The sequence below is a fragment of the Dendrobates tinctorius genome, unplaced genomic scaffold, assembly GCF_039654945.1.
Source record: "Dendrobates tinctorius isolate UK_male_01 unplaced genomic scaffold, ASM3965494v1 ptg000157l, whole genome shotgun sequence".
In the NCBI taxonomy this organism is placed as follows: Eukaryota; Metazoa; Chordata; class Amphibia; order Anura; family Dendrobatidae; genus Dendrobates; species Dendrobates tinctorius.
The window spans coordinates 5653911-5666578 of record NW_027361824.1 but is presented as its reverse complement, the minus strand read 5'-3'; the positions used below and the strand labels follow the sequence as shown (position 1 = coordinate 5666578).

The window sequence follows — 12668 nt, the reverse complement described above, 5'->3', positions numbered from 1 at the left end:
CTAGTAACTGCCACAGTGAGGATCCCTGGGATCAATAAAGAGGATTTCTAACCATCCCTTCCTGTTTACACCCCTTTCCCGATCCCTAACTTGCCACCCTCAGTTGTGACTACAAACCTTTCCTGTGTCTTCAGGGCCGGGCTGAAGAGTGACAGAACAAGGCAGATTGGGTGGAATCTGGAAAACAAAAACAAAATCTTTATTTTCACTGCACATTATTGGTCTTTACAGTTCATCCTAATAATGTTATAATGTTTCCTAAAAATCAGTGTTTATACACAGCTGCCAATCAGTGGTGTGGGTGGAGTTATACACAGCTGCCAATCAGTGGTGTGGGTGGAGTTATACACAGCTGCCAATCAGTGGTGTGGGTGGAGTTATACACAGCTGCCAATCAGTGGTGTGGGCGGGGATATACACAGCTGCCAATCAGTGGTGTGGGTGGGGATATACACAGCTGCCAATCAGTGGTGTGGGCGGGGTTATACACGGCTCAGTATTCTAAGCTCTGCTACATCTGCAGCAGAGAAAACTGTGATTCTATCCCAACTGCTGTACTCAGAAAACTAAGATATACATCGCTGGAATCAGGGTCTCTGCCCCTATATCTTGCTGTTGTCGGATTACATAGGAAAACCTACTAACAGATTCCCTTTAATTACTTCCTAGAAGACACTATGTTGGTACAGACCCGGGCTCGTTTCTAAGTTTTAATACTTGAATATTCACCGTATCTTCAGGAAGTCCAGATTTTACCAGGACATTCCCGACAATGGAGGATCAAAAAAAGGGTTGGGCTTAAAAAAAACGGGGAGTTCCTGAAAATTTGGAGAGGATTCCAGACTTTCCGATTTCCCAGTTTTGGTAAATATGGCAGAGATCCGGAGCAATGTACAGACCCTGAACCAGCAGGAGATGCTGAAAGTTGTGACCGAAGAAACTAGAAATATTGTGAAAGCAGCTCAGGGGTCCAGGACGTGATATAACAGAGAATGTGTAAATTGTATCCAGACTGCTACAGAGATTACAACACATGGCAGCCTTCTACTGGAAACAGCGCCATGCTTGTCCGCAGGTTGTGTCTGTTACTGCGGCTCTGTGACAGAGGAGGAGATGCAGTACCACTCACAACCTGTGGACAGCTGGGGCGCTGTTCTATGAAGAAACTCAGATAATAAGAATGGAAACAAATGTATCTCATGTGTAAATGAAAAAAATATATATAATTTTTTTGTTAGGGGAAATTTTGGGGGAAAAAATGTGATTTATTTATGTTTTTTTTTTGAGCAGACAAGAAGGATCCTCTCTCCTACCTCAAAGGTGAACGGGTAGGCGTGCTCACCCAACTTCTTAATCAAGCGCTCCTGCAGTCGCGTCAGCGGCTTCTTCTCTTCTGGGACGGGCGGGAAAGCCTGAATGTTGGCCACGAAAAGATCCTTCCGAAACGTCAATCCGAGAACATCGAGATCCTCGCGTCCGTAACGGAAGGCGCAAGTCAACGTCACAAACACTGGAGGAACGAGAGACAGAGCCGGGGGGGTAATGAAACGCGGGGAAGGAGCACGTTGCGCCGACCACACTGCGATCTCACGGAGGCTCCGCTCGGCCTCCACCTCTAATGGGAGATTCATTTCTTGAAGGTCCTTATGGAGCAGATATAAGGTGAAAAAACGTAAATCTTCCTGCTACTGGCCCCGCCCCTGAGGAACCTCAAACAACTTTCACTGAACAAGCGGATATAATTAGTTATAATTACATTTCTCCTTCCTCACTCAATCTTGGGATTTTTTTTTTTTTACTATTGAAAATATACATTCAGCCATTAGATACATTACCTTTCCTTTCCTTCAGATATTCAGGGTCCACCAAAACAACGCCGTCTAGAAAAACACAAAAGTATAACAATTTGGATAATCAGAGCTACAGACACTGGAAGCAAAAAAGAGAATTCAGCAAATTACTAAATGTATACAAGGTTTTATTACAATATCATAATAATTTTATTCCCAGACTGAAAAGATTCATAGATTGTAGTCCCCTCCCCCAGTAATGGCTGATAACAGAGAGTAATAAATTGTATACAGAGATGCATGATAAGATCCTGTCTTCAGCAACCACTAGGGGGAGCTCCCTGTATACAGAGATACATGATAAGATCCTGTCTGCAGCCACCACTAGGGGAGCTCCCTGTATACAGAGATACATGATAAGATCCTGTCTGCAGCCACCACTAGGGGGAGCTCCCTGTATAAAGAGATACATGATAAGATCCTTTCTGCAGCCACCACTAGGGGGAGCTCTCTGTATACAGAGATACATGATAAAATCCTGTCTGCAGCCACCACTAGGGGAGCTCCCTGTATACAGAGATGCATGATAAGATCCTGTCTTCAGCAACCACTAGGGGGAGCTCCCTGTATACAGAGATACATGATAAGATCCTATCTGCAGCCACCACTAGGGGAGCTCCCTGTATACAGAGATACATGATAAGATCCTGTCTGCAGCCACCACTAGGGGGAGCTCCCTGTATAAAGAGATACATGATAAGATCCTGTCTGCAGCCACCACTGGGGGAGCTCCCTGTATACAGAGATACATGATAAAATCCTGTCTGCAGCCACCACTAGGGGGAGCTCCCTTTATAAAGAGATACATGATAAGATCCTTTCTGCAGCCACCACTAGGGGGAGCTCTCTGTATACAGAGATACATGATAAAATCCTGTCTGCAGTCACCACTAGGGGGAGCTCCCTGTATACAGAGATACATGATAAGATTCTGTCTGCAGTCACCACTAGGGGGGAGCTCCCTGCATACAGAGATACATGATAAGATCTTATCTGCAGCCACCATTAGGGGGAGCTCCCTGTATACAGAGATACACGATAAGATCCTGTCTGCAGTCACCACTAAGGGGAGCTCCCTGTATACAGAGATATATGATAAGATCCTGTCTGCAGCCACCACTAGGGGGAGCTCCTTGTATACAGAGATACATGATAAGATCATGTCTGCAGTCACCACTAGGGGGAGCTCTCTGTATACAGAGATACATGATAAAATCCTGTCTGCAGTCACCACTAGGGGGAGCTCCCTGTATACAGAGATACATGATAAGATTCTGTCTGCAGTCACCACTAGAGGGAGCTTCCTGTATACAGAGATACATGATAAGATCCTGCCAGCAGCCACCACTAGGGGGAGCTCCTTGCATACAGTATACATAGTGTACTCTATATTACCACTATACACTATAAGCTCCCTCTAGTGGAGGCTGCTGGTAATAGAATTTTATCACTTACCTGTCTATTTATGCATTTTAAAACTAAACTAATAATAATAATAATAATAATAATAATAATAATAATAATAACTGATTTATGATAATAGTTTTATATTTGGGTTCTCTCCACTCACCCACAGGGTCCACAACATCTATGTGATCCACAAAATCTCTCTTCCCCAGATACACGGTGAGCTGTGTGGAGAAAAAACAACAAATGTCAGAGAGTCTAAATCACCAAAATTTCCAGTGCCAAAGGTACAATGGGAGAACCCCTCCCCCCTAAAATCTGATATATAACAAAGGGAACACCTTAATGAATAGCTTTAAGGCTCCCCACTAACTAATCTGGAGCATGCACCCAATATTGCACGTAACTTCTGTGTACAAAATCTACAAAAGACAAAATGAAAAAAACCCTGCTATAATTAAATAAGTAAAAAGCAAAAGTGCATTCAAATCATACAGAGTCCTTAGTAATACTGTATTTGATCAAACATAGCATAAAAGCCGTCCCACCATCGACAAGGTGACTCTGTGGCCGGGGCGGTCCTATTATTATTATGCATTTATATAGCGTCATTTATTCCATGGCGCTTTACATGTGAAAAGGGGAAATATAGACAAGTACAATAAACATGTGTAAGACAAGGCACACACAAGTACATAAGGAGAGGGGACCCTGCCCGCGAGGGCTCACAGTCTACAGGGATGGGTGAGGATACAGTAGGAGAGGGTAGAGCAGGTCGTGCGGTGGTTCAGTAGACCGAGGATCATTGCAGGCTGTAGGCTTGTCGGAACAGATGAGTCTTCAGGTTCTTCTTGAAGGTTTCCATTGATGGTGAGAGTCTGATGTGTTGCGGCAGAGAGTTCCAGAGTATGGGGGAAGCACGGGAGAAGTCTTGTATGCGGTTGTGGGAAGAAGAGATAAGGGGGGAGTAGAGAAGGAGATCTTAGGACGATCGAAGGTTGCGCACGGGTAGGTACTGGGAGACCATGTCACAGATGTATGGAGGAGACAGGTTGTGGATGGCTTTGTATGTCATGGTTAGGGTTTTGATTTGGAGCCTCTGGGCGATAGGAAGCCAGTGAAGGGCCTGGCATAGGGGGGAGGCTGGGGAATAGCGGGGAGACAGGTGGATTAGTGGAGCAGCAGAGTGTAGGATGGACTGGAGCGGTGCTAGAGTGCTAGAGGGGAGGCCAGAGAGTAGGAGGTTGCAGTAGTCGAGGCGGGAGATGATACGAGCATGCACTAGTGTTTTTGTGGTTTCGTGGTTGAGGAATGAGCGGATCCGGGAAATATTTTTGAGTTTGAGGCGGCAGGAGGAGGTGAGGGCTTGGATATGTGGTTTGAAAGAGAGGGCAGAGTCGAGGATCACCCCAAGGCACCGGGCATGCGGGACTGGGGAAAGAGAGCAGCCGTTGACATTGATGGATAGGTCTGGTGGAGGGGTAGAGTGAGATGGGGGAAAGATGATGAATTCTGTTTTGTCTATGTTTAGTTTGAGAAAGCGAGCAGAGAAGAAGGCTGAGATAGCAGACAGACATTGTGGGATTTTGGTCAGTAAGGAGGAGAGGTCGGGTCCAGATAGGTAGATCTGCGTGTCATCGGCATAGAGGTGATACTGCGAACCGTGGGATTCTATGAGCTGTCCCAAGCCAAAGGTGTAGATGGAGAATAGTAGGGGTCCTAGGACAGAGCCTTGGGAACACCGACAGACGGGGTGAGGTGAGGAGGTGGCGTGTGAGAGGGAGACACTAAATGTTCGGTCTGTTAGGTATGATGAGATCCAGGATAGGGCCAAGTCTGTGATGCCAAGAGATGAGAGAGTCTGTCGCAGGAGGGAATGGTCTACGGTGTCGAAGGCAGAGGACAGGTCCAGGAGAAGGAGGTCAGAGTAGTGTCGCTTGCTCTTGGTGGTTAGTAAGTCGTTAGTGACTTTAGTTAGGGCAGTTTCAGTTGAGTGATGCGGTCAGAAGCCAGATTGTAACCGGTCAAAGAGGGAGCAGGAGGAGAGGTGGGAAGACAGTTCAAGATATACATGCTGTTCCTGTTGTTTTGAGGCGTAAGAGAGAAGAGATATTGGGCGATAGTTAGACACAGAGGATGGGTCAAGGGAGGGCTTTTGGAGGATGGGTGTGATTGATGCATGTTTGAAGGATGAGGGAAAGACACCATTTGTATGTGAAAGGTTGAAAAGGTGTGTTAGAGATGGGATGAGGACTGTGGCCAAGTTAGGGATGAGGTGGGACGGGAGCGGGTCGAGGGCACAAGTGGTGAGGTGTGATCTTGATAGAAGGGTGGAGAGCTGATCTTCTGTCATGGTGGAGAAGCTGGCTTTTTCAGAACAGAGCTGAGCGGTTAAGAGGAGGGACATTGGGGGCTGCGGGCCAAAGTTTTGTCTGACCGTGTCGAACTTCTTCATGTCGATCTTCCTACACTGTCTAGTATTAATAACTTCTGTGTGCAGTGCTGTGGTCGGCTCTATTATAGGGGCACTGTGGTCGACTCTATTATAGGGGCACTGTGGTCGGCTCTATTATAGGGGCACTGTGGTCGGCTCTATTATAGGGGCACTGTGGTCGGCTCTATTATAGGGGCACTGTGGTCGGCTCTATTATAGGGGCACTGTGGTCGGCTCTATTATAGGGGCACTGTGGTCGGCTCTATTATAGGGGCACTGTGGTCGGCTCTATTATAGGGGCACTGTGGTCGGCTCTATTATAGGGGCACTGTGGTCGGCTCTATTATAGGGGCACTGTGGTCGGCTCTATTATAGGGGCACTGTGATCGGCTCTATTATAGGGGCACTGTGGTCGGCTCTATTATAGGGGCACTGTGGTCGGCTCCATTATAGGGGCACTGTGGTCGGCTCTATTAGAGGGGCACTGTGATCGGCTCTATTATAGGGGCACTGTGATCGGCTCTATTATAGGGGCACTGTGGTCGGCTCTATTATAGGGGCACTGTGATCGGCTCTATTATAGGGGCACTGTGATCGGCTCTATTATAGGGGCACTGTGGTCGGCTCTATTATAGGGGCACTGTGGTCGGCTCTATTATAGGGGCACTGTGGTCGGCTCTATTATAGGGGCACTGTGGTCGGCTCTATTATAGGGGCACTGTGGTCGGCTCTATTAGAGGGGCACTGTGGTCGGCTCTATTATAGGGGCACTGTGGTCGGCTCTATTATAGGGGCACTGTGGTCGGCTCTATTATAGGGGCACTGTGGTCGGCTCTATTATAGGGGCACTGTGGTCGGCTCTATTATAGGGGCACTGTGGTCGGCTCTATTATAGGGGCACTGTGGTCGGCTCCATTATAGGGGCACTGTGGTCGGCTCCATTATAGGGGCACTGTGGTCGGCTCTATTATAGGGGCACTGTGGTCGGCTCCATTATAGGGGCACTGTGGTCGGCTCCATTGTAGGGGCACTGTGGTCGGCTCTATTATAGGGGCACTGTGGTCGGCTCTATTATAGGGGCACTGTGGTCGGCTCTATTATAGGGGCACTGTGGTCGGCTCTATTATAGGGGCACTGTGGTCGGCTCTATTATAGGGGCACTGTGGTCAGCTCTATTATAGGGGCACTGTGGTCAGCTCTATTATAGGGGCACTGTGGTCAGCTCTATTATAGGAACAAATATGAACCTAGCACTCAACTTAAAGGAATTTGTAAGGCGGTTTATTGTAGTACACGAAAAAAGACGTTTTGGTCAATGTGACCTTCTTCAGTTACGTGTGGTATATAGATTGTGTAGAGCTTATAGGCATCTATCAGAAAGGACGATGGTGCTTTAGGCATTGAGGAGAATAATCTCTCTAAGGTAATGAGCTTGTCAGTATATAGGAGAGGGGCAAACGTGCCTCCAGATGCGGTGTCCACCGGCCATCTATTATAGGGGCACTGTGGTCGGCTCTATTATAGGGGCACTGTGGTCGGCTCTATTATAGGGGCACTGTGGTCGGCTCTATTATAGGGGCACTGTGGTCGGCTCTATTAGAGGGGCACTGTGGTCGGCTCTATTAGAGGGGCACTGTGGTCGGCTCTATTAGAGGGGCACTGTGGTCGGCTCTATTAGAGGGGCACTGTGGTCGGCTCTATTAGAGGGGCACTGTGGTCGGCTCTATTAGAGGGGCACTGTGGTCGGCTCTATTAGAGGGGCACTGTGGTCGGCTCTGTTATAGGGGCACTGTGGTCGGCTCTGTTATAGGGGCACTGTGGTCGGCTCTGTTATAGGGGCACTGTGGTCGGCTCTATTATAGGAGCACTGTGGTCGGCTCTATTATAGGGGCACTGTGGTCGGCTCCATTATAGGGGCACTGTGGTCGGCTCCATTATAGGGGCACTGTGGCCGGCTCTATTATAGGGGCACTGTGGTCGGCTCTATTATAGGGGCACTGTGGTCGGCTCTATTATAGGGGCACTGTGGTCGGCTCTATTAGAGGGGCACTGTGGTCGGCTCTATTAGAGGGGCACTGTGGTCGGCTCTATTAGAGGGGCACTGTGGTCGGCTCTATTAGAGGGGCACTGTGGTCGGCTCTATTAGAGGGGCACTGTGGTCGGCTCTATTAGAGGGGCACTGTGGTCGGCTCTATTAGAGGGGCACTGTGGTCGGCTCTATTAGAGGGGCACTGTGGTCGGCTCTATTAGAGGGGCACTGTGGTCGGCTCTGTTATAGGGGCACTGTGGTCGGCTCTGTTATAGGGGCACTGTGGTCGGCTCTGTTATAGGGGCACTGTGGTCGGCTCTATTATAGGAGCACTGTGGTCGGCTCTATTATAGGGGCACTGTGGTCGGCTCCATTATAGGGGCACTGTGGTCGGCTCCATTATAGGGGCACTGTGGTCGGCTCTATTATAGGGGCACTGTGGCCGGCTCTATTATAGGGGCACTGTGGCCGGCTCTATTATAGGGGCACTGTGGTCGGCTCTATTATAGGGGCACTGTGGTCGGCTCTATTAGAGGGGCACTGTGGTCGGCTCTATTAGAGGGGCACTGTGGTCGGCTCTATTAGAGGGGCACTGTGGTCGGCTCTATTAGAGGGGCACTGTGGTCGGCTCTATTAGAGGGGCACTGTGGTCAGCTCCATTGTAGGGGCACTGTGGTCGCCTCCATTGTAGGGGCACTGTGGCCGGCTCTATTATAGGGTCACTGTGGTCGGCTCTATTAGAGGGGCATTGTGGTCGGCTCTATTATAGGGGCACTGTGGTCGGCTCTATTAGAGGGGCACTGTGGTCGGCTCTATTAGAGGGGCACTGTGGTCGGCTCCATTGTAGGGGCACTGTGGCCGGCTCTATTATAGGGGCACTGTGGTCGGCTCCATTATAGGGGCACTGTGGCCGGCTCCATTATAGGGGCACTGTGGTCGGCTCTATTATAGGGGCACTGTGGTCAGCTCTATTATAGGAGCACTGTGGCCGGCTCTATTATAGGGGCACTGTGGTCGGCTCTATTAGAGGGGCACTGTGGTCGGCTCTATTAGAGGGGCACTGTGGTCGGCTCTATTAGAGGGGCACTGTGGTCGGCTCTATTAGAGGGGCACTGTGGTCGGCTCTATTAGAGGGGCACTGTGGTCGGCTCTATTAGAGGGGCACTGTGGTCGGCTCTTTTAGAGGGGCACTGTGGTCGGCTCTATTAGAGGGGCACTGTGGTCGGCTCCATTGTAGGGGCACTGTGGTCGCCTCCATTGTAGGGGCACTGTGGCCGGCTCTATTATAGGGTCACTGTGGTCGGCTCTATTAGAGGGGCATTGTGGTCGGCTCTATTATAGGGGCACTGTGGTCGGCTCTATTATAGGGGCACTGTGGTCGGCTCTATTAGAGGGGCACTGTGGTCGGCTCTATTAGAGGGGCACTGTGGTCGGCTCCATTGTAGGGGCACTGTGGCCGGCTCTATTATAGGGGCACTGTGGTCGGCTCCATTATAGGGGCACTGTGGCCGGCTCCATTATAGGGGCACTGTGGTCGGCTCTATTATAGGGGCACTGTGGTCGGCTCTATTATAGGGACACTGTGGTCGGCTCTATTATAGGGACACTGTGGTCAGCTCTATTAGAGGGGCACTGTGGTCGGCTCCATTATAGGGGCACTGTGGTCGGCTCTATTATAGGGGCACTGTGGTCGGCTCTATTATAGGGGCACTGTGGTCGGCTCTATTATAGGGGCACTGTGGTCAGCTCTATTATAGGGGCACTGTGGTCAGCTCTATTAGAGGGGCACTGTGGTCGGCTCCATTATAGGGGCACTGTGGCCGGCTCTATTATAGGGGCACTGTGGTCGGCTCTATTATAGGGGCACTGTGGTCGGCTCTATTATAGGGGCACTGTGGTCGGCTCTATTATAGGGGCACTGTGGTCAGCTCTATTAGAGGGGCACTGTGGTCGGCTCCATTATAGGGGCACTGTGGCCGGCTCTATTATAGGGGCACTGTGGTCGGCTCTATTATAGGGGCACTGTGGTCGGCTCTATTATAGGGGCACTGTGGTCGGCTCCATTATAGGGGCACTGTGGTCGGCTCCATTATAGGGGCACTGTGGTCGGCTCCATTATAGGGGCACTGTGGTCGGCTCTATTATAGGGGCACTGTGGTCGGCTCCATTATAGGGGCACTGTGGTCGGCTCCATTATAGGGGCACTGTGGTCGGCTCCATTATAGGGGCACTGTGGTCGGCTCCATTATAGGGGCACTGTGGCCGGCTCCATTATAGGGGCACTGTGGTCGGCTCTATTATAGGGGCACTGTGGTCGGCTCTATTATAGGGACACTGTGGTCGGCTCTATTATAGGGACACTGTGGTCGGCTCTATTAGAGGGGCACTGTGGTCGGCTCCATTATAGGGGCACTGTGGTCGGCTCTATTATAGGGGCACTGTGGTCGGCTCTATTATAGGGGCACTGTGGTCGGCTCTATTATAGGGGCACTGTGGTCAGCTCTATTATAGGGGCACTGTGGTCGGCTCTATTAGAGGGGCACTGTGGTCGGCTCCATTATAGGGGCACTGTGGCCGGCTCTATTATAGGGGCACTGTGGTCGGCTCTATTATAGGGGCACTGTGGTCGGCTCTATTATAGGGGCACTGTGGTCGGCTCTATTATAGGGGCACTGTGGTCAGCTCTATTAGAGGGGCACTGTGGTCGGCTCCATTATAGGGGCACTGTGGCCGGCTCTATTATAGGGGCACTGTGGTCGGCTCTATTATAGGGGCACTGTGGTCGGCTCTATTATAGGGGCACTGTGGTCGGCTCCATTATAGGGGCACTGTGGTCGGCTCCATTATAGGGGCACTGTGGTCGGCTCCATTATAGGGGCACTGTGGTCGGCTCTATTATAGGGGCACTGTGGTCGGCTCCATTATAGGGGCACTGTGGTCGGCTCCATTATAGGGGCACTGTGGTCGGCTCCATTATAGGGGCACTGTGGTCGGCTCCATTATAGGGGCACTGTGGCCGGCTCCATTATAGGGGCACTGTGGTCGGCTCCATTGTAGGGGTCGGCTCCATTATAGGGGCACTGTGGAGGACACCAGGGACTGAGACACTAAACCACTGGACACCAGGGACTGAGACACTAAACCACTGGACACCAGGGACTGAGACACTAAACCACTGGACACCAGGGACTGAGACACTAAACCACTGGACACCAGGGACTGAGACACTAAACCACTGGACACCAGGGACTGAGACACTAAACCACTGGACACCAGGGACTGAGACACTAAACCACTGGACACCAGGGACTGAGACACTAAACCACTGGACACCAGGGACTGAGACACTAAACCATTGGACACCAGGGACTGAGACACTAAACCACTGGACACCAGGGACTGAGACACTAAACCACTGGACACAAGGGACTGAGACACTAAACCACTGGACACCAGGGACTGAGACACTAAACCACTGGACACCAGGGACTGAGACACTAAACCACTGGACACCAGGGACTGAGACACTAAACCACTGGACACCAGGGACTGAGACACTAAACCACTGGACACCAGGGACTGAGACACTAAACCACTGGACACCAGGGACTGAGACACTAAACCACTGGACACCAGGGACTGAGACACTAAACCACTGGACACCAGGGACTGAGACACTAAACCACTGGACACCAGGGACTGAGACACTAAACCACTGGACACCAGGGACTGAGACACTAAACCACTGGACACCAGGGACTGAGACACTAAACCACTGGACACCAGGGACTGAGACACTAAACCACTGGGGATGGGACACACAACTATTGGATACCAGTTACGGGGATAAGAAACCACTGGGCACCAGGGACTGAGACACTAAACCACTGGACACCAGGGACTGAGACACTAAACCACTGGGGACGGGACACACAACTATTGGATACCAGTTACGAGGATAAGAAACCACTGGGCACCAGGGACTGAACCATAGGATAAGTGTCAGTAACGCGGTACATAAGAGCCTGCAGGAGCCGCACTCCGGCCTCCGTCACGTTTTTGCTTTGTCTATGCCGCTTGTGTGATTACATAGATAAATACAGGAGTCGGCGGCGTCAGAAGCTGCGGCTCCGCTGATCCGCTGCCGACAGTCATTTGTTTTGCTCTCACTGAATAACACAAATCTGATCTCAGAGGAAATAATGGAAGATTTATTTCTGGAATCTCTACAGTTATATCATACAGAAAGTAATAACCAGAGACGAGAACACGATAGAAGGACAAATACAGGGATCAGCGAGGAGCCTGGAGGGGGAGGATTACCCCAGAAACTACTAATCATCACATGCATCATGCAAGAGCAGAATTATAAATGCAGCTCTGGATGTGACTGGAGGATAAGACATGATGTAACAGCAGAATAGTGACTGCAGCTCCGGAGGTGACTGGAGGTAAGACACAATGTAACAGCAGAATAGTGACTGCAGCTCTGGAGGTGACTGGAACGCAATAATTCATGTAACATCAAAATTGGTAATTCGGCTGTCGTTACTAGAGAATATGACATGATGTGATAACAGTATATAGATTACAGCTCTGGATGTGACTAGAGGATAAAACACAATGTAACAGCCGAATAGTGAGTGCAGCTCTGGAAGTAACTGGAGGATAAGACATGATGTAACAGCAGAATAGTGACTGCAGCTCTGGAGGTGACTAGAGGTAAGACATGATGGAACAACAGAACAGTGACTGCAGCTCTGGAGGTGACTAGAGGTAAGACACGATGTAACAGCAGAATAGTGACTGCAGCTCTGGAGGTGACTGGAGGATAAGACATGATATAACAGCAGAATAGTGACTGCAGCTCTGGAGGCGACTGGAGGATAAGAAATGATGTAATAGCAGAATAGTGACTGCAGCTCTGGAGGCGACTGGAGGATAAGAA

At 50.1% G+C, this 12668-nt stretch overlaps 1 protein-coding gene across 3 annotated transcripts in view; it reads right to left on the bottom strand.

The window, feature by feature from the left end:
* The window catches only part of LOC141051534 (beta-arrestin-1), a 243229-nt gene that overhangs the window by 33039 nt on the left and 197522 nt on the right, over positions 1-12668 (bottom strand). For all 3 annotated transcript variants that reach the window (XM_073548495.1, XM_073548497.1, XM_073548496.1), the window contains exons 3-6: positions 3421-3481; positions 1836-1880; positions 1314-1510; positions 118-177 (exon numbers count right to left, since the gene is read on the bottom strand). In XM_073548495.1, the coding sequence (XP_073404596.1) occupies positions 118-177; positions 1314-1510; positions 1836-1880; positions 3421-3481 (363 nt within the window). The remainder of the gene's footprint in view (positions 1-117; positions 178-1313; positions 1511-1835; positions 1881-3420; positions 3482-12668) is intronic.